Source organism: Perissodus microlepis, chromosome 16, assembly GCF_051167445.1.
Source record: "Perissodus microlepis isolate ML-2025 ecotype Zambia chromosome 16, ASM5116744v1, whole genome shotgun sequence".
Taxonomy (NCBI): Eukaryota; Metazoa; Chordata; class Actinopteri; order Cichliformes; family Cichlidae; genus Perissodus; species Perissodus microlepis.
This window is the reverse complement of record NC_140476.1, coordinates 14,342,788-14,365,306: the sequence shown is the minus strand read 5'-3', so window position 1 is coordinate 14,365,306 and position 22,519 is coordinate 14,342,788. Positions and strand designations below refer to the sequence as shown.

General features: G+C 38.8%; 2 protein-coding genes across 2 annotated transcripts; one reads left to right on the top strand and one right to left on the bottom strand.

Annotated features, from left to right (window-relative positions):
• Window positions 1-2,161: 2,161 nt before the first annotated feature.
• On the top strand, window positions 2,162-3,923 carry ermn (ermin). Its single transcript, XM_084908085.1, has 3 exons — window positions 2,162-2,296; window positions 2,378-2,964; window positions 3,060-3,923. The coding sequence occupies exons 2-3, from the start codon at window positions 2,391-2,393 to the stop codon at window positions 3,464-3,466; spliced, it is 981 nt and encodes a 326-aa protein (XP_084764211.1). The 5' UTR covers window positions 2,162-2,296; window positions 2,378-2,390; the 3' UTR covers window positions 3,467-3,923.
• Window positions 3,916-9,607, bottom strand: galnt5 (polypeptide N-acetylgalactosaminyltransferase 5). Its single transcript, XM_084908084.1, has 10 exons — window positions 8,170-9,607; window positions 7,926-8,092; window positions 7,365-7,484; window positions 6,432-6,567; window positions 6,219-6,338; window positions 6,007-6,124; window positions 5,562-5,891; window positions 5,331-5,411; window positions 4,801-4,953; window positions 3,916-4,644 (listed from the first exon to the last, which is right to left on the bottom strand). Exons 1-10 carry the CDS (start codon window positions 9,156-9,158, stop codon window positions 4,507-4,509), a joined length of 2,352 nt encoding a protein of 783 aa, XP_084764210.1. The 5' UTR covers window positions 9,159-9,607; the 3' UTR covers window positions 3,916-4,506.
• Window positions 9,608-22,519: the final 12,912 nt, after the last annotated feature.

Genomic DNA, 22,519 nt, shown 5'->3' with positions numbered 1-22,519 from the left:
AGTTAGCTAACTATGCTCCCATTTTGTTTCCTCTCCTCCCAATAAAGAAATCTCACATAAACGTGCACTCAGTTCAACATAAAGTCTGGAGAACTGACCCGCAACAAATGATGTATAAACAACAAAAATAATCGGGTCAGATTGTATTACTTTAACAACCTGCGATATGATTTTTCTTCCCCACGACATTTGCGCATTCCTTACCTCGCAGGAATCCTCCATTATTCTGAGGATTACCCAAAATCCCTTGCCCTTTGTGAATGTTGCAGGGTGACTTTTTCAACAGTAGGTGGCGCCAATGTCCCATTTAGCGGGATTTAACTTCAACTCTATTTAACTATGTTACAAATGGAAAGAGAAAAATGTGGAGAAGGAAAGGAGCAGCTCAAAATCTGAAGTAAACCACACCATCTGTCAAACATGGTGGAGTAACAGGAAGTGTGTATACAGGGCTATCCGGTCGTTAAGTCTGACGTCACTAGCTGTGTCTGGGCCTAAACTCCGCTGCAGGTCCATATATCAAACGATCACTATGGGCTTACTGAGAGTTGAAAAACTGTCTAAAGTCTTTCATCTTTAATAAAATGATCAGCGTTCTGTTCTACCAGGTGTAACAATTGAGTTTAACATCCAGGCATCCATGAAAACGGAATTTATGACATTTAACGGAGTTAGAAGTTAGCAGGAAGTTAGCTCGCTAGCTTCTATCTAAATACAATATAGCATGCCCTGACTGCGGGGTTTTGAAAACAAATTAAAACGTACAGCTCTGTTATCACTTCCAACATAAATGAAGACAGAAAACTAAACAGCAGTGACGTTTGTAGGGTTACTGAAGTTTGGCTAGCTGGTATATAATGATGTGCTACGTGACCGCTAGCGACACAGCTATGTTAGCATAATATAAACAAGCTAACTTTTTCTCCACTCGATAAAAGTTAACGTGAGTGTTCTCAGTGGTCAGGAACAAATGTAATCGCCTGGCAGGATGCTGTAAAAGGACCAAACTTCAGCCAGGAGAACAACTGAGATAATCCATCCACAATACGAGGTTAGTCATTCATATACTGCTGCACGGGCTGGGCTGTAGTTACATCCTAAGGTTTTAAAAACTGAGCTTAAATAAATGATTAGCGGTAATAAAAGCCGAGGGAGGTCAACAGTGATCACCGACTGTTTTAGGAGCTTTTTGAGATTAAATAGAAGAAAATACAAAACATTAAACATGTTAACAACACAAAAGCCATATTAAACGCAGACTACTTTAGGCCCGGAAGTAGGATTCGTCACGTCATCACTTAACGACCGGATACCCTACTCAGTCAAATGCTGCAAAAACTGATGGGATGGATAAAGATGGATATTAATAGATAATGACCAAAAGCATACTGCAAAATCAACCCAAGAGTATCAAGGCAAACAAAAAGGGTCTTTACAATGAGCAAGAAATTAGTGATCAAGTATAAAACTAAATGCTAAAGAGTCAACACAATACGTTTTTTACACCCGCTGAATTAAAGTTAAAAGTCTGCACTTCAGTCATATCTTAAATGTTTGATTTAAAATCCACTGTAGTGGTGTAAAGAGGCAAAATGACAAAAACTGTGCTATTGCTCAAATACTTCTGACCTGAAGACGCAAGATCACTTTCAGCTTTAAATCATGCACAGACATAATCACTCTTTATACTATTAACAGTCTGGCCTAAAAAGAGCTACCTGCTATTGGTCAAAGTTTCCTATCATAGAAAAGCCACAGAGCAGATAAGGTGCAAATGTCTAGTTTCTTTTTGTAGTCCACTTGAATTGCAGTATGTTATAGCAAATACATTAAAAAATTAATGGAATCTCCACTTCTATGTGGAATGAATCAGTGGTGATTTTACTGTATGTTTCGTTAGCAATTTAGTTGTTCTAGAACCTTGAAGTCTTTATGTTCTTAAGCTGTTTCAGGGTGTACAAACTTTGTTGGTTCGGACTGTAAGTAGTGCATTGAAAACAGAATAACCAGAATGTTAATCTTGACTCAAAACATTGCAGAATGAAGGTGGTCACCAAGTACAGATTTAAATATGAGTACAATCGTAGGTCCCAGAGCCACAATGAACCTTTGTTTGGACTACAGCAAAGCCTCTGTTCTTTGGTGATTCAACACAAACAGAGATTTACATGGTACTAGCGGTACAGAGCCCACCACAGAGCCCGAGCTTGCATCGCTCATTGAAAAGCACGATGGATACTTTCTCAGTTGACTGACAAAGCAAAACAGGAGCAACACATTTGGACCAGCGGAGATGGTAATGTGACAATACTTGTTTAAGTTGGGATTTAAGAGAAAGTGCATCAGAACTGATTTGCCATTTTCAACACTACTCAAGAACCAAAAGACAGATGGAGATGAGTGCAATCCCTCCAAATACCCCAAAACGCAGTGCAGAAGAAGAAGATGATGCACTGGCACCTCAGGTACTGGAGATTCTCAGTGGGATCAGCATTGAAGCCTTTAAGACTCTGAAGGAACCTGAAGATGGAGATGTGTGGACCCTGGAAGAGGGAGATGACTCTGTGTTTTACAGTGATGAGGAGCAAGCTCAGCTGAACATCATTACTGCATCTACTGCATCAACCGGCATCAAGTGCCGACATCTTGCAAACACTGTGGCAGATGAACCTAGCCGTCAGAGAGAGGTAAAGGCAGGGGAAGAACATGAAGCCAATATTGCCAAAGAAAATTTAGACATGGGAATGGAAATGACCCATCAGATCACTTGGACCCAAGAAGAACCCCAAAAGTTTCATACGGCCAAAGCTAAACTAATGTTTGCATTAGACTCTGGGGAACAAGGTGCTGATTCTGAACAGACTCCAGGAGAGTTTATGAGAATGTGTAAGGAGTTTTTGCAGCCACACTGGACAACTGTAGAAATGCAAGCTCACCCTGAACAAAATGTATCAGCAGAAGAAGGTAAGAGGAATTTCATATAACTTTGCATTGAAATAAAAGTGGTCTTTGTTTATAGACTGTAAAAGAAAAGATTTTGTCTTTCGTTTTCTCTTTAGCAAATCGGCAAATCAAAGAGGAAGAAGTGGAACTAGAAACTCACACACCAGCCCTAAGCTTTGATGTACCTAATGAGGAGGGTTATGCAAGGCTGAACAGGGAGGCAAACTACCCAGACCAGCTGTTTGGTGCTGAAGGCCAGAAATCAGGTGCTGGTCGGCTTCAAGTGGATCAGAAAGCTGAGCAGGGTCCGAACTTTAATGTCCATGCTGGTCTTTATCAAAACCCCCACCCGGGTTACTCCAGCCTGCCTTTGGTAAAGAAATCTGGCTGCAGTGAGAGCCACCAGCATTCATTTAACCATCTTACATCTACCAAGTACAGCACCGTGTCCTATCGCAGGATCCGCAGAGGCAACACCCGTCAGAAGATAGATGAGTTTGAGTACATGACAATTAATCACTAAGAATCTGGTTTCAATGTCCATCTAATGAAACCATAACAAAAAAACAAAACAAAAGGAACATGTGTGCTTTACAGTTTACACAGAAATATCCAATGTAACACCCCATTATGTGCAAACCTTACATGCATACATAACAGTCACGGTTAAGGTACTTGGCTCAATAGAGCGAAAACATCTCATATTTGTAAAGAAAACAGTTGATTTATATTGTTACTATTGGCTATTAAGATTTTTGGTATGAGAAATCCGGCGTTAAAAGTTTTAAATTCCTCAGAAGTAACCTCAGTAAATAACTATTAAAAAGAAATTCAAATGGCAGATGGAGGGAAATAACAAAATATATACTGTTGCACATTCATCAACTTATTATTTTCACCTACTTTCACCAAAAATGCATTTTCATTCATGTCTTTTTCTTGAAATGTTTGTGATCATGTAATAAACTCATGAAATCAGAGCACAGGTTTATTGAGTGTTTTGAAGCAACACTTCCCTCTAGTGACAAAAACAAAATCATCAAGTTTTCACAGCAAAACCGACACATAAAAACCCCACAAAAGCAGCTTTTTTCCCCAAATGACCGCTCAAAGCACACATCTCATCTCGAGATATTTAAAAAAAAAAAAAAAAGTGTTTTACACAAACAGCTTCATGCAATTTAACTCATTATTTAGTCCCAGCAATGATGAATCTATAAGGCACTGTTTAACCTTCGATCTTTGTAAATGTTTTACTAAAGAACTGAAGTGTTAAACAAAGATGTCCATCTGAATCTCACTTTTTCCCCAGGTGATAGTGTAGAGGATATTATTTTTTTAAATTCCCAGTCCTTTGGCACACAATCCCACATCAGTCACTTAAAAAAAAAAAAAAGAAAAAAAAGAAAAGAAATCATGCTTATTAATGCCCCCAAAACGCTTCTTTTGTACCCTGGAAAGTCCTGATTTGAGGCTGGACCACGGACCGTGCTGTAGCATGAGGCCACTGAAGGTTTTTTGTAGTGCATTTTTATCACATAAAACTCATTTCAGTCTCATCCACTACACAAGGTAGTTCGTGAACTGCCACTTCTGGAAGATACTGCTGGGTTCACAAGGGTTGAGACGAAGGTCGTCACTCCCAGGTCCTGCTTCCAGGCACATATGGTTGGAAACAAACTCTGCTATGAGGTGCTCTGCCTTAAAGACCAAAAAAAAAGGTGGGAGGGAAATGAATGCAACTCTTGCATCTAAACACTCCTTACGTGGATTTAAAGGAGGCCAGCTCTGTGGTTTGAACTAAAGACAAAACAAAGATATTGTACAAAGCAAATGGCACACCCTAAGTCAACCTACCAGAGCAGAGTTGGAGGATTTGTGGAACCAGCGGAGCTCAGGCTTGGTGCCGTCACATGACCGTAAAGCAAACCTATTGCCGCTGCCTTGGGCAGCAACACACAGGTTCTGCTGCCGAATGTGTTTCATCCAGGTGTAATTAAAGTGCTGACCCTGAAAATGAGAGAAAAGGAGAGAGAGTGACCAGGAGGTAAATATGCTGCATGTCAAACAATGTAAGATTTTGAAAGACGCCTCAGTGGTGCTGACTTGAATCCAAAGAGGCCACATTTAGAAAAACTTGGTCTCGTCTTGGACTCCACACTTGTTTATAGTGGCTTGGGGCCTTTCTCAGACTTTGACTGCATTTGTCTTGGTTATTTCTGGGTATTTTTGTTATTCCCCCACCATAATTACCTTAGTCATGACCACCAAACATGCAAATTATCCACATTTTTTGCCTGTGTAAAGACTAAGAAAAATACATACAAAAAGCCCTACTATAGATCATTTGGTGATATTTACATTTAAATAATCTGTTAAACACCTACCTGCTTGCTGAGATCACACGTCTCAAAGCACAAAGAGCCGTTATGCAAAGCAAGGCATTTTCTTAAGCCACGATTGAAGACCTAAAAAAAAAAAAGAAAGCATTTTAAGAGAAGTGAAACCCCAGTAAACACAGGATTTGTTTACTGATTTACAAGAACACAAGAAAATAGTTTATATTCCAATCAGACAGAATGCTGACATTGGGTTAAATGAACAGATAGAGTACATACCAGGCCTTCAGCTTTCACTAAAGGAGCAACCATGTCCGGATAAACATTATCCAGGTACCACTTGAAGCTTTTGCATTTCAGCTTCTTCCTTAGCTCAATCTGCTCTGTGAGGTTGCCAATATCAATGCGCTTTTGATCCAGCAGGTGGTGGTATCCATGGCCATAGAAAAGATCCTTGTACTCATCTAGCCACACTTCAGCCACCCTCGCCAGGTTACGCTCCACTGTCTTCTGCCGGTCTTTGGGAAATTTATACGGATTCTGCCCGCGGAAAATGTGTCCCACACGAGAGCAGGGGATAATCTCGATTTCTCCGCCGCACATCCAGATCTGTTCAAACGGCAACAGGTACAGCACATCATCAGCCATGTGACAAACACAAACTTGAAGGATGTTTCCAAACAGCTGTGACCAATATTCCCAGTAAATTAGCTGAGTGACAAACCTTAAATGAAATCTCCATGTTCTCCCCACCCCACACATCCAGACCGGGATCATAGGTACCAAGTTCGAAGAAGTATTGTTTGTCAATTGAGAAAAGGCCCCCAGCCATAACTGGGCATCTACAGGACAGAAAACAAACAAAAGAGATTACTAAAAATAGCCACTAGAGCTATAAAAAAACAACAAAAAAACAAAACAAAACATGAGTTTTACCTGATAGGATCAGAGATGGTCAAATTAAATTTCTTGATATCCTCTGGTGGTACTGCACTCCAACCAAACACCAAAGGCCATTTGAAAATACCCCTTTGGAAGTTGTCCACCATCATATAACTGAGGATGAAAAGCCACAACACAATTTATTTTTTGGCCGTTACTATACCAAAACACATAACTAATTAATTAAATATGGTATTATCCACTTACCTCATGTCCTTATCACTGATAACTTCAATAACTGGACAGGGTACTTTCTTTCGATCCAGATAGACTCTCTCTAAGAGCGGCTCCAGCCACCCCACATTGCATTCAATATGGGAGTCAAGAAAGGTAAGAACCTCACCTGCATCAAAGGAAAGCATAAGAGTCCTGCTGCAGTTAAACGTTTTAAGAACACAACCCTACAACGCACACAACCCTCATGAGACACTTTTGTCAATGCATGTAAACAACATTTGCAGTAACATCAATAATAATAATAATAGTATTACTGCATATATTGCATAATGTTTTTACAGTTCTAATCTGAAAGGTGTAAAAACAGGGACATACATCTGACCATGCACGCTGGTGTCAGAAGAGTAACGCTGCATTATGGATTATATGTTGCTGGTCCTGAGACCTGATCCACCACCCTTGGCCTTGAGGACTGCAAGCGCTTCCATTTATAAGTATTGTTTGGTTTCTTGAGTCATAGCTAGAGACCCAGCTCCTTTTACAGTAATGGTCCTCAACAAGAACATTTGGTCAACAGAGCAGCAGGTTGTGCAGAGGTGCAAAAGATGGCAGCCATGAAGGGTTCAGGTAAGATTTTTGTGCTTTGTGAAGTCGAACATTTTTTACAGCACCTCAAGCATTAAATCAAAACATAGTTCAAATTAAATAATAGAATACTTCACAACAAGGCTGTCACATGAATGTAGTTCAATTAAATATATGACACTGCTGACATTATTTATGACCCTTGTTCCTACATTAGTTTACCTGAGCACACAATTTGACATATTAATGCATATTCTATTGCTGTCTTTATCTTTCTTTTTTGGGGGCCGTATCCTCTAACCCGTATCTATACCACGTTTATAGACTCATAAAGTATAAGAGACACCCTTATATGATATCAGTCTTGACCATACATACCTTTGGCAACAGCAGCTCCAGCTAGCCTAGCTCTGATCAAGCCCTGGCGCTCCTTGAGACGAACGATTCGCACTTTGGGAAACTGGGCCATGTAATCATCCAGCTGCTTTTTAAGATAGTCTGCCAGAGTAAAAGCTCTTGGTAAAGCTACTTCATGCATGCAAGTTACACTGACAGCAGAGAACAATTAAAAATGACAATCTGAAAGCCAATAAAATTATGATCATTTATATTGTTGCTAAGCCTGCATAGATTATACAGTAATTTAAAAAAAAAAAAAATCAATCATCCAATCAATCACTTAAGTAATAGTAGGTACATGTAAAAGAAATCAATGGTTTAATTGTAAAACCAATATGCAGCTGTCACATATTTTAACACTTCTGGCTGATCAATAATGATCTAATGGTTTTCCTAACAATCTATATAGTACATTGCATTTGAGCATACAATGAAAAAGATATTCGAATAGCCAACATTTAATAACAAATTTTTAATCAACCCAACTGAGATACCCCATGGAGATGAGGCCAAGCTATGATGAATTCCAGACACTGTTACCTTTTGTGCTGAAGTCATCCACCAGAATAATCTCTTTAAGGAGGTGGGGTGGAGATCTGTTGAGCACACTGTGCACGGAGCGGAGGAGCGTTGACCACACTTCATCCACGAAGCAGAAGATCACGCTGGTGGAAGGTAAGTCATCGTGGACCAGACTCTGTTCACACCTGGAAAACACAGCAAAAATTAACATTCAAGCTTTGCAAGTGGTGGCAGCTTCAGAGACGACGTGCAGAAGACTCACATCTGCGGCCTGGTGTCTGGAATGGCACGGTCCACTGGAATCTTGTCACTGAGGTAGACGTTAAAATGGCCTTCGTCCCATCTCTTCTTCACCTCTGCATCCTCTTTCCAGCCAACGACAGCTGGCTGACCAAACTGGCCTACTGCGTTAGCATCTCTAGGACTGGAAGTCAAATCCAGAGAAAGCACTTTGTGGACACCTGATTTTCTAACAGCAGAGTTATTCTTGGAGTCGTCGACTCCTTGGAGAACGACTAAAGGCTTCACAGGTTCCTTTTTTTCATTCACAGGACTTTTATCAGTCTCGCTGACCTGCTCCCTCTCTTTTGTATCTTCGTTCTCTAGTCTTTTTACATCCTTGTTGGGAGGTTGTTTGGGTGTTGTTTTAACTGGGTGTGCCTCCTCAGCCTCAAGCTGCTTTTTAACTGCTTTATTTGCCTTATCTGTCTTGTCCCGATGACTTTGTGCAACTTCAACAGGCTCCTCCTTTAAGGCAAGTTTATTTTTCTGGGTTACATTTGCCACTGCTACATTTAGATCAAAATGTACAGGTTTCTTCTTCCTATGAACTTCCTGATTTGGAGTAAAATTGTGCAGGGAAGCTCCATTATCACGTTTGGGAACATTGTCTCCTTGACTTTTAATAAAGTTCCTCTTTTGATCCCGTTCTTTGCCTCCATGTCTGTAAACCTGGTCAAGTTTGACACCTGAAGTGAGTGGTCCTTTCCCCGCCTGTGTCCAGTCCATCCTCTGCACCGGGTGTTTAAACCCCCTTCTAGTGTGCTGCGTGGCCTTCAGCTGCTGTTTGAAAAGCTCCTTTTCTCTTATCACACGCTCTTTTAGCAGCTCGGTATTCACTTCGTTTAGTGACATGCGGAGAGCAGCCATGTCAAACAGCAGCCAAATGACAGAAGCTGCGAACACAAACGCCAGCACCCTCCCGCTGTCCCTTAAATATCTTCTAATCCTCATTATTGACATAGTTTTCATTTAAACAAACAAACAAACCCTCTGTAAATGTAAAAACACGTCAAAGAACCATACTGAAAGTGCCGCTTCTGTGGCACACTTTTCTAGTCTTTGGAGAAGTTATCTGCCTGCGTGGCATGCTAGAAATATTTCACGGAGCAGCAGCGGTAGTCAGTGTTGTCACTCATAAATACAGCAGGGTCTGACTCCCGTGGCGCAGCACGTAGGTACAATGTTAAAGCACTAATTTGCCTTAACGTACAGTACCGGTTCGGTCATGTCCACATCCGCGAGCCATTACGTCTACCTCGAAATACTCCACAAAACTTTCGACGTCAAAGAGAAAAGTTTTCGGTTTCGCCGCAGGGTCTATCCACGCCACAACTTCAACTTCAGTTTTGTATGAGGACGTTGCAGCCGACTTCCACATAGTCAGTAAAGTGATTGGACGGAGTTTCTGCCCGGAAAGCAAGTCAGCGGGAGAGAACGTGGACGGTACAGGAAGCTGGACGTTTCGCCTTCAAAATAAAGGATTTTAAAAAACGTATTTCACAATCAGTAATGACCGAGGGAATATTAGGGCCACATAAAAAAATGAATAAAAGACATGAAATAAAAAAGGCGAAATTTCGAGATTAAACAGAGCTAACAAATATTTAAACTAAGGATATTTCCTCTATATTTTTAAAATTTTATTTTAGTTAATTTTCCAAGGTCACAAAATCAGTTAGTTTTAATTTTAATTTTACAAAATCTAATGTTTATTTTTTTTAATCACAATTAAAACTAATTGTGATATTTATTTTTATTTTTTTATCACAATTAGTTTTAGTTTTAAGTGTATTTTGTTAACTGTGATGACCTATTTTTCTTAGAAGTGTGACCTTATATTTATTTTATATTTTATATTAATTTGAATAGATTATAAATTTATGTTGGATATTAGATTTTGCAATATTATTTACAACTTTGGATGGTTTGGATATTATATATTTAATTACCTTATTATTATTTATCTCACCTTATAATTTTGTGTAACATTTAAAATATTTATAACGGCACCTCGTGAGAGGTAATTTTGGTTCCTGTCTGACAGTATTTATGGTGTGACTGTTTTAAGAATTAAACTTAAGTTACACTCTAAAAATAATTAGCTCTGAGTGTCATGTGGGTTAATAAGTTAAAAATATAAAACTTGGGCTAAAGTCCAGCAGGCTTACACAAACCTGTGTCCCAGTGGAGACACACAAGATCTCTTTCTTAGAGTTTAAGTTAAGTTTGCATTTTCTGTTGTTCTTTCATGCAATAAAAATAAATTTAATATCTATTTCTCCATTCGTCTAAAGTTGCAGACAACTCCATCATTTTCCTCCTCCCTGAACTAATACAAACTCAGCTGATTAAAGTGCAAGAGTGCAGGAAGAAAGAGAGATGTTTGATCATAGTCAGATTTGGTTTCTATCTGCTGTCTGCAGATAACTGAAGCACTGTAACTGTAGTGTGATTACTGAATGACATTACTGCAATACAGAAAAATATAATACGATTCCAGTAATAGGTCTGGTAATAGCACTGGTAATGTTAACTAATATAACATGTAGTAAAAGCTAATAGCTAAATTATATATGGGAAACCATACATTTGTAATCTCAAGAAGACGGACACTCCCTCGTGTACCTACATTTTAGCTACATCTACAAATGAATGTTTATTCACATTCAAATCATTATGAATGTAAATGAATTTTCATCCAGTTTCCAAGTGCTTTTGTTTGTTTTTTATTTCTGATAGAATTTTCTGTGAAGTTCCTGGGTTTGAATCCACACTGGGGCCTCTCTGAGTGGAAGTTACACTCATTTCTGTGTCAGTTCTCTCCAGATAATCTCAGTTTCTCCCAGAGTCCATAGACATATATTTAAGGTTAACTGGTGATTCCGAAGTGAATGTGTGCGTGAATGGTTTTCTTTCTGTGTTAGCCCTGTGACAGATTTGCAGCTTATCCATAGCTGACCGGCTTCTCACCCTATGACAGCTGTGACCCCGAGTTGGATAATCAGAAGAAAATGGATGGATGGAAAAAAAGGTATTGAAAATGAATAAAATAAGATGAATATATAGATCATGAATTCGTAAACCCTGATCTTTACATGCATCACTGAATTTTATTTCAATATTCATGATCCTTATTGGATAAAGAAATTTCTAGCTCAACCAAAACTAATTATGGAAGCTTGTTTCTACCACAGGACAGCATGGTGATGCAGTGGTCAGAACTGTTGCCTCATAGTGAGAAAGTCTTGGATTGAAATCCATAATCTGGTTTGGACTTTGGAAACAACCGTCTATAATTAGAAGATATATATTTTAATAAATAAAACTGGCCATGACAAATTATTACATCTAATTCTTTAAGAACTTTTACTTTGGAGGTTATAACCGGAAGCGCTCTGTTAACTCAGTTCCGTGTTTCCCCGTTCACTTTACACCAGGAACAATATTGCCAAGTAGTATGGAAGCTAGGCAGGACGCGTAGTTTCACGGTGATGTGACTATGGCTGCGCCTTGTTCAATTGTTCGGTCACTTTTGTTAAAACTAGTCTGACGTTATTCGTCTTGTTCTCATTTTTAGAGGAGATTACACTGCACACACCTGAATTGTGTGGGTGTTTTCTCCAGAAATAGTTGCCTATTCTTATTGTACGGTGGCCCCTAGAGACTAAGCACGTACAAACTCCAAAACACTTGCAAACTCCAAAACACTTGCAAAATCCAAAACACTTGCAAAATCCAAAACACATACAAACTCCAAAACACATGCAAATTCCAAAACACTTGCAAAATCCAAAACACATACAAAATCCAAAACACATACAAACTCCAAAACACATGCAAATTCCAAAACACAACGGAAGTGCTCCAGGACGCTAGGGGCAGTGTTGAGCTTTTGTTACCTAGTAACTACACAAGCCAGGAAGTACCAATGACCGGATTTGGGCTGTATCCCAATTCAGGGTCTGCAGCCTTAAAGGTCGCATTTTAAGGCCGATTACGTCACAGCGACACGACGAAGGCTGTCCCAATTTGAAGGCTGCTCGAAATGCGGCCCTCAAATGCGTCCTTAATTTCCCTGAATTTTAAGGATGGGCCCAACATATCCCAGATTTCATAGCGCGGCGGTGGTGTGGATAATTTTGCCGAAAAAAACGGCGGAAGCGGAGCCGCCGAAGAGTAAACTTTCAGAAGTAAGTACTGAATATTATGTCACTTATTTATGCGCAAATGTTTTTATAATGAAGAACATTAAAACATTACTGTTGGCCACATGTCGGGAAAGTTATGTGACATTAGCGATGTTTGTACTAACTTGGTTTTAAAGCCTTTACTTCAAAATATACGCCGTTCAATAGTTGACTTTAATCTTACAGAGAATGTGATGATTTTATGGATAATTAAAGTCAGTCATATATCCACAAACACAACAAGCTGAAAGTCAGTGATGCTGCTCGGTTTGCAGTCCTGAATATCACGGCACAAGCAGGATTCACTGCACTGTTAATGTTATATTGCTGCCTCTGTTCGGTGGTGTCGAGCCAAACGGACTTTAACGTGTGTTTGAAAGAGCTGACGGTTCACTCGTTAAGCTGAAAGAAAGATGCTTTAATCACAGGAGTCACACATGTGTCCACTGTACCATCTGGGAACTCTTTTTGTTTCGTAATAACACAAACTAAATCCTCCTTCTTTTGTGCTGTTTTGTAGCAGTGTGTACACCTGAGACTGTCACCTGTCTGTCTGTCCTTCACTCTCTCTCTCTGTTTCTTTCTCTCTGATTGTGTAATAAAAGTATGAACATTCATTTATAAGTTACACTTGTGTTTGAATCCTGCAGCTTATCACACATTTGATTTCCATGTGTGACAACTGCAAGTGTCCAGAGTGAGGACAGACTGAGGGACCCACTGCTGCACATCATCTGTGAGGCTTTGCACCCCTGATGATCGACCAGGACAAACTCAGCAGTGTGTGAGGAAGAGGAGGAGGAAGAGCCAGCAGCAGCTGACAGATGGAGAGAATAGACAGACTGTTCCCTGTTTGTGAAGGACTGCTAGAAAAGTTTAGAATCACTAATTGTCTGTCCTGAATCAGTCTTATTAGGTAATGTTCAAATAATTTTATCCTCCCAGTGTTTTCAGTGTGGGAGAAAGTACTCAGGGCCTTCAAGTTACACACTATGAAAGGCAGCAACAAGTTTAACATTCAGAAACCTAAAGTATGTATCAGCAGCAGAATGGACCTAAAAATAAATGTTTGTTTCAGTTCTATGAAGCTTTGAGTATTTTGGATTAGTAGCACTGCTGTGTTTGTTGCATCATATTGCTGTAATTGTTTATATGCTTTATATATTCTGAGGTAAGTTGATCTATAGTGTTACATCATATTCTATAAGGATGTTATGTGTTTGTATACTTTCTGCCCAGTTTGACCCATTTAGCAGAAGTCAGCCTGTTTAAGGCTCTGATATCTATTTTGTATGACTTAAAGCAGTTATGACATGGTCTGATTTTCTCACCCAATAAAGGAATATTCAATATATCAGTCTACTCTTCATTTTATCAGAAACAGTTATCACAGCTTGTACATTTTCTTTTTATAAATATATGTAAGCAATGAGCCAAATTTAGTAATGCCAACATACTGAAGGAACAACATTTGTCTCTTATATATGATACACCTATATATACACTGTCAAAGACACTTGTCTTTGAGTGAAGATTTAAGGTGATAAGACATATAAATAACTGCAACTTGAATCTGTACTGAGGCTCAGTATTTGACACAGAGTTCATGTTCACTGCTGTAATAGCTAATAATGATTAATATAATAACTATAATATTGGCCATATTATATTTACATTACCAAAGTGATATGACTTTAGTCTCATGAACAACATTAGCTAATTGTTATTTACTAACTAATCTTAAATGACTGTTCAGTACAGAAATGAAGCCCAAAAATCATGTTTTACTGTCCTGTGGTCTCAGCCTCAGATACTTATCAAATCACACAAAGCTCTTGTAGAAACAAACAAACAAATTAACAAAATATGTTCTCCTTCATTTCTGTCAAACAAAGTTGTATGAGACATTTCCAGCGGTTAGTATCATGGTTGCTAGGCAACCTGGGAAGCGAGATGGAGACTAGACCGTCCCATACAGACAAACTTGCCGTTTATTTTGCAAATCGAGCTCAACACTGCCCCTAGCGTCCTGGAGCACTTCCGTTGTGTTTTGGAATTTGCATGTGTTTTGGAGTTTGCAAGTGTTTTGGATTTTGCAAGTGTTTTGGAGTTTGCAAGTGTTTTGGATTTTGCAAGTGTTTTGGAGTTTGCAAGTGTTTTGGAGTTTGCAAGTGTTTTGGAATTTGCAAGTGTTTTGGAGTTTGCAAGTGTTTTGGATTTTGCAAGTGTTTTGGAATTTGCATGTGTTTTGGAGTTTGCAAGTGTTTTGGATTTTGCAAGTGTTTTGGAGTTTGCAAGTGTTTTGGAATTTGCATGTGTTTTGGAGTTTGCAAGTGTTTTGGATTTTGCAAGTGTTTTGGATTTTGCAAGTGTTTTGGAGTTTGCAAGTGTTTTGGATTTTGCAAGTGTTTTGGAGTTTGCAAGTGTTTTGGAGTTTGCATGTGTTTTGTCTCTAGGGGCCACCGTATTATTGTAATCGAGTTTTCATACAGTCACTTCGATCCATTAATGTAGGGCTTTTAGATATGGACACATCACTAGGATTAAGGAGTCGCCAGCTTGTTATATTTAGCTTAAAAGTTATAAACATGATTGCCCCACTGAAGCAGTCAGATTTAGATTGTCGTTAAACTGTGAGGACTTGGGTACTTTTCTAGTCAAGCTTTTATTATTATTATTATTATTATTGTTATTATTATTATTATTATTATAAAATACCAAGAATAGAAGAACAATAGGCCTGTGTTAGTGCACAATTTAATTCTGTTATCGTTATTCCAAAACTGCAGTGTCTCCGCTAGATCTACTAACAGATCAAATGCACTTTTGTATAGCTGTTTTTTTCTCCCCCAGTTTAAATATTAATTTTGGCCTTTAGTTATTATACTATTATGACGTGAGAGCGGTGGAGGCAGAAATAAAAAGTCTTCCAGTCTTCTTTTTTATTCCTCTTTTAATCACAGCAGTGGATTAGTGTGCCATATTTACAGTTATATCTACAGTGCAGATCAGGAGGCCAAACAGAGGGAAATCTTCAATTCAAGAAAAAGAATTAAATTAGAGAAGAAAAGACAAAAAATAACAATGCATCTCAAATTTTAAAGATGCCAATCAAACACTAAGTCTAACAACCGAGGAAGCAAGTTTTGCGCTGGGCTGTACTCTATTTCAGCAGCATTTCACCACCATTATCTGACACATGTGCACCTTGAGAGGAGCTGCTACTCCTACCTATGCATTCAGTAGCTCCTCCCACTCAAGGAAATGATAGTTGAGCAATACATGTACATAATTAATTTATAGCATTGCTCCATCTATCATTCAAAAGACAATGTTAAGAAATTAAGTAACATTAAGAGAAGGTGTTTGCTTTCTAACTGCTTTAAATCAACACAGCTATCAAACAAAAGAGAAAACGCCCCCATTCTCCATACCAGATTTGCCACATTCCCCCAGGAAATTGACTTAAAAGGAATCCAAAAGGGCCTGGACTGGTTTGACAGTTCCTGGGTCCAAGCAAGATGGTGCAGTGTGGCTGAGAAGTGAGAAACAAACAAATGAATTGAATACAAATCTTAAAGCTAGCATTGTTAATCAGGCTCTCTAGAATTTCACAAGTGACTTGGCAGCAACACAAATGCATACAACACAGCTGAGTTGTGAGCACTACATTGTGTGTGGAGGTCACGGGTCTCGCCATGGTAAGGGGGTCTTTGTCAGGAGAATATTGTATATTACAACACAATATCAGTGACTGTGACTATTGTAAAATGTCAACAGTTTGTCAAAGAAATTTGCTCACAGTCATATAGGCATCCCAGTCTCAATAAACACATACACAAAAACCTCCATTTCTTTACATTTGTATTTGCTTTTATGAGTTCACTTTGTTTTTCCTTTCAAAAGTCCAGTTTGTATTTTTTCAGTTTACTAATATGTTTTTTTGGGTACATTTAATGTTTTAGTTTCATTAACTATAATAACCTTGGCTGGGTACACACACACACAAACACACACGTGTACAATTGCATTTGTAAAACCTGTGTTACTGCAGCCATTAGGCAGTGATTAGTGGAGGCAAGGACAGGTTTTCCTCTTCATCAGCAGGCCTCTCATGGGAGTACCATTGGCTCCATCCAGCCTATTAACAGTCTCCAACATGAGGAGGGAGGGGAGTGTTACCTCCCATGGTGGCTGCCCTTAGCTGCACTACACACACTTTCATTAGCGTGTTAGCTAAATGATTGGCCTCAGGATAGCCCCCGAGCCTTGCAATGCATGTGCAAGCTTATATGCTCCATCCACTGGCCAAATTATTCATGTATTCACAGATTTCTGCATCTCACTCATGCTGGCATCATTTGGCCAATTTGAGTGCATTTTGTGTAAATTAAATAGGCACGGGGGTTAGGAAACAGTACCAAGTTAAAGGTGACAGCGCGGTGATTGTCAAGCTTTAAATGCAGTACAACAGAACGGACACAAACAGGTAATAGTAGTGGACTTGGAATGAGCTTATGGAGAGGAAATCTACCAGTTCATCAATTTAAATACAGGTAAAATTGCTGATTAAGTCTAAATCTGGCAGCAAGTTTCAATATTGTATGCCATTTGAGCCTATAGTTAATGAATAAATTGAGTAAATTATCAGCAGTTTGATCAATAATAAACGTTGTATCCTTAATTCTTACTAGTTGTAATGATTTATATTCATTTCCTATGTGTAAATGTTGCCATTAAGCAAACTTTGATCCACCCACTTAAAAGAAGATCCTTACGAGATTACTCTAAGGGGAAAACTATTCTTTTTAGGTTCTTTTCCAACTCAAAACCCATTAAAAATAATCCCAGAAATAATCCTGCCTATAATCACGGGACATTATTTATTCACTCTGCAGTTACAAATACACCGGTGACAAAGATCATTTCAGCCTTGCTGACTTTAATTGCGTGTGTGACCTCGACACTATGGAGTGAGTTATTGAGATAAGTGTTCAAAAACCTAAGAGGTAGCCAACATTTCCATCTTCATTAGAAATTGTGTAGTAATTTACATGCAAGTGGGTTTTGAATGAGCCAAATCACAGGGTCTGCACAAGCATGAAGGTCCACTAGCCTTAGGTTTTGAGAGTGGTAAGTCACCTTGACGAGAAAGTTCAGCACTTAATGTAAGAAGCATAAAAGCAATAACAGGCTTTCTGCCATGACCGAACGTCTGAAACTTGCACTGTCATCAAGTTTCCCATCAAAAGGAGTCCACAAAATTAAAACAAGTGGAAATCATCAGCTGACACTAGCACGTGTAAAATGAGCTAAATGCACTTGTATGATATCTTCGGAACATGTTAATTTGACTCTGGAATTAAAATTACAACAGTTGGTATGTGTAATTTACATAGAGGTCATGTTGTGCTAATATGGCACTCGTTGAAATAGACAGCCAGCAACAATATGGTTAAGTCTGACCCACTGACATTTTCAGCTCCAAATTATGCACATTGTGTGAATTAAATTAATTAGAGAATTCATTAAGAAATATGGCTTGCGGAAACGAGGATAATATTTAGTTATGTGATGTAATTTTCTTTCATTGTTAAAGCTAATTTGTTTCATAACAGTTCCTGCGGTAGTTTTCCCCCTTTACTAACTATGATGTATGTAATTTGTTAGCCATTTAATTAATTATGATTAGAATTAGTGGATGTGTGGCTTGTTTTGACAGATGGCTCCCATCAGAGAGACCTTTGCACAGTTAACTTATAATCAATTATATCCCATTTCTTGCTGTTTGTTACATCTTGAAGTTTATGTAGAAAACACTCACAGCATATGCATCATGTGAATGCTTTCCCGTGAATACACTAAATGAGGAATTATCTACAATTTGCCCAATAACACAAAGCAGGTAAACAAGTGGGATTTATTTCACGCTTTGTGTGCCCTGTCTGCCAGTGTATACTTCTCAGTGACGGTCTCATCTGTATTTAATTGTCAGCTGTTTGATGAATTAATGAGATTCCCACATTAAAAAATGTGTCTCCCGCTAAATGAGGGCACTATAAAATATTTATTGATTGCTTTAATAGGTGTTTTTATTTTTTCTTATTAAAAAATGTGCCGTATTATTTAACTCGTATGCCTTATGCAGTGTGTGGTTTGACTAGTAACGCGTTATTTTACACACTATTATTTCAGGGGTTTAAATGCACCTCTGTAGCCTAACCTGTAAACTGAAAACCTGGCAGACAGTGCCTGTATCTCTTTGCTGTACTTGTTTAAGTCCACAAGATGGCGCTTTAGTTCTGCTCATGCTCACGCACTCTCTGTGGGAGGACAATCTGCTTCAGGAAGATCTTAAGGAAGGATCTGCATCAAAGACTGTTGTTTTATTTGCGTTCCCAAATATATTTACAGAGGTAAAGCAAAACCAGGCAATTCTACCTTGCAAAGTGCTGTCATGCAACATCAAAATATTGATATCTTTTAAAAAGTGCTGAGATTTTCTGTCAAATTATGATAAATAATATCAATATCAGCAGTGGCATGACACAGGTGCATTGTTTCAGAACACAGCATTCAGCCCAGTTAAAAGTTTTTCTCTGCATTTAAAATAAACCCTTGGATCAAACACCTCATTCAGTCTCCTCTTTTCTGCGTTTAAGGCTTTGCAGAGACAGTTACGACAGAGGGAAGGAAAAGAGTGCACCATCTGCAGCACAGGCGTAGCAAATATTTTCAAAAAAGCTCTGTTTTTTTTTTAAACAAATTACTGGGAATATTATTTTCTCTTGGGGTGTTGAGAGAACCCTTTGGGAACTAATAGCTCGATTGCATGAAAGTCTTGCATTAAAAAAATAACAATTTAGCTGAATATCAGTTTATAATCAAATTTTTTGTATGTTAGGTGGTCGTATTTCGTTCCAATCTTGATGTGTAAGACCAGAATTGAATAATGCCCCTGTTTAAGAAGTCCACATCCTTTATCGTTTTTTTTCCAGGTGACATGAAGGTGATACTGATTTGGCTCCCACTGGGTATGGCTTAATGTCTGACATAAAAAATAACTACATAATTTGTCTCAATCCAGAAGGCTGACTTGGCATGGACAGCAGCAGTCCTAAATGTCACCCTATAATGAGTTCTGGCCAAAGGTACACAGTTAGGACAGTGCCCGCTGGCACCTGGGATGCCCACTGGCTAGCTTTTTACCCCAAAGCCATTTGGACAACCCCAGTTTTCTTTGTGAACACTGGCGTACACGATTTGCATCCAAACAAAAAGTTTCAGTCTCAAAGTTGAATTTTCACTCTGGTAATTGAATAACATAGAGTAAAGATTTAACAAAGACTGTTTCGTTTTATTGCAAAAACCCCCCAAGAAGCATAATCGATGTAAAAGAACTGACAAGAGAATAGAAAATGTGCAGAAGTATGCCTCCTTCACCCCCATCGAGTTAAATTTAAGCACAGAACAAATGTTATAGAGTATACTGTTTCATCTCAACTCATGCAAAAGTAAATATTGCTAATATTTTAAGATCATGCGCAGTTGTCATACAAGAATTGCATGGACTGAAATTACTGTGATGATCATCCAGCACTTTGAATAATTCACCAAGTTGTTATCGCTTCAAATGGTTAAGGAAGAAGACTTTTAGTTTTGAGGAACTTGACTTCTTTTGTTTGACTGGTGCGGGACCTATTGGCAACACGCTGGGTTTATTATCTTACAAAGGCACAGGAGATGAGGGAACATTGTATCTAAATTAACTTTTTCTATTTCCTGGTGAATGAAATCAATTCCATCCTTTTATGTTACTTTTCATCTGCCTTTTGTCTTGTTGCGGAATCTTTTCTCTTTCTCTCTCATTCATCTGTTTTGCCCTTTCCTTGATCTGATAGCATTAAACATATAATTAAGTCATAAAGGAGGGGACTGATGAGTGTAGCAGATGGTAATTGCGTCCCACATTTGAATGAAATGATATGCATTGCTACAATTTACAGCCTTTGCCTCATATTTTATTCAGCAACCTTTTATCTCTTTTCCTGCAGAATTATTCTGCAATAAATTTAGACATCTTATCAATAGCTGGAATGATAGTGGCAGAAACATGGAAAAAATGAGCCCCGCCGTTTTATGCTGTTTAAAATAATTTTCCATAATAAAGGAGCTATCAGAGCTGCTCTATCACTGTAGAGAGGTGGATATCCCTATTCCTGGTAAGGCTGCCTTTGGTTTGTGGACAAGCTGTCACTCTCCCGTTAGTCTGAAGAAATGTGAAATGACGGAGGGAAGCACTAAGTTCAGCCGAGGTTTTGGTAATCTCTCACAGGCACGTTATAGTCGGCATTTAATAACTCAGAAAGCAGAATTGACTCAGCTATAAAAAGAAGTTATTGTACTTGTTTACCACACAGTTGTTGTCGCATGATTTTGTTTATTAAATGCATCTTTACTGATGCTGACCACATCCCTGAATGCAGCACAAAATGATGACGATGATGTCCAACAACTAAATAATTTGAAGACTTACCGTAACTTAAAAGTCACTCACTCAAAACTGCAGCTGCTACTTTTTTTGTTTTTATGTATTTCTTTATCACATATCCACACCATTTACCTGTTTCGGAATATTTCAGTGCAATTCAACCAAAAACCCAAAGGGCCAAACACCTTCATTTAAACACTTCAAACACCTGAACATTATAACCTCCCAGAACACATTGCAGTCTTGTTGCATTAGACTGCGTTAATTTTTAGAAATGCATAGCACATGATGAGTGACTGTATAGTGTGTGAAGATGACAGTGTAGTCTAGTTCTTTGCAGCTTTTTAAATCTCACTGCAGCATTCAGCAGAAGTCCTTAAAGCCTAAATAGTAAGGTTTAGTCTGAAAACATTTTGTCCATTAAACCAAACGTTAGACGCAGCCTACATACATCGCTTTGTTATCCAACTTTCAGATGGATTCCGCCTTCATGCGATCATTTGTACCTACTGTAATTCCTAATGAAAACTTTGCTCCTGTAACAGCAGTGAGCAGAACACTTGAGTGGAGTATTGCCAGAAGGAGCTTTTTGTTCCACTAACATGTTTTCCTTTCACCAGTCCCTGGTGAAGTGCTGGACTCCACTGATATTTGAGAACTGGTAACTGGGGCGTTATAGGTTTAATTCTCATGTTCCCTCCGACCTGCCAAGTACAGGCACTGGGTGCCAGCTGGAAGGCTTTCGAACGTAGAGGAGCGAGGGTGGGGGGTATTAGCAGGGGCAGAAGAGAAGAGGGCAAGTATACAGTACATACACAAGTGCCTCTAGACCTTGAAGGTGCTACAGAAGTGCTTTTCACATCTAGACACCCCAGGCACTTAGTGTTTAGTCATGATGCAGGTCCATTACCTTTAAGTACAAGTACTTATGTTTGGTCGTCTGTTTTTAAAGCCCTTCTAGCTTGAAAGGAATCTACCCGGGGTGACCCAACTCTATTTATTGATGCCTCCTGAGTTTCCACTTGCTGGTAATAGACTGGAAAACACAGATAATATGTTTGATCGATCAACGTGAACAAATTTCATTTGTTGGGATCAATAACAGTTTACAGTTGACAGAGCCCAAAGAACTACATTTATTTGTGCTTTGTGATTGAAGCAGTCTTTGTAAACCGGCAATGTGAGGCACTCCAGACCAGGCCCATGTGGCAAGCAAGGACTCTTCTGTTCTATTATTGCCAGCAATCTGTATTTAAAACTAATATCAGTGTGTGCTGCATGGCTTGGGGCAAAAGGCACCAAACCAATCTGATATACAGCACGAGTTTCTCTTCGGTTCCTTGTGATGTGAATTAGAATGTGAAAAATAACAATTCCCGTACATTTTTCACTGGTATCCATTTTTTTCATTTGAGGGTGTAATGATTAGATTTTTTTTTTCCAGCAGCATGATTTGTATTATGTTTTCACTGTGTTCAAAACATAATAGAAAAGTGATGTGGAACCAAAGGGAAAAAGAGGAAATTAACTGACGTGCAGAAGAAAGACGTTTCCATGGCTCAACCTTTTGCGGTTTTCTTCATTTTTCTGCTTTTCATGATCATGCTCTGTGGAACACCCCGAAGACATGAGAGCCCTTGCTCTGTGTCACA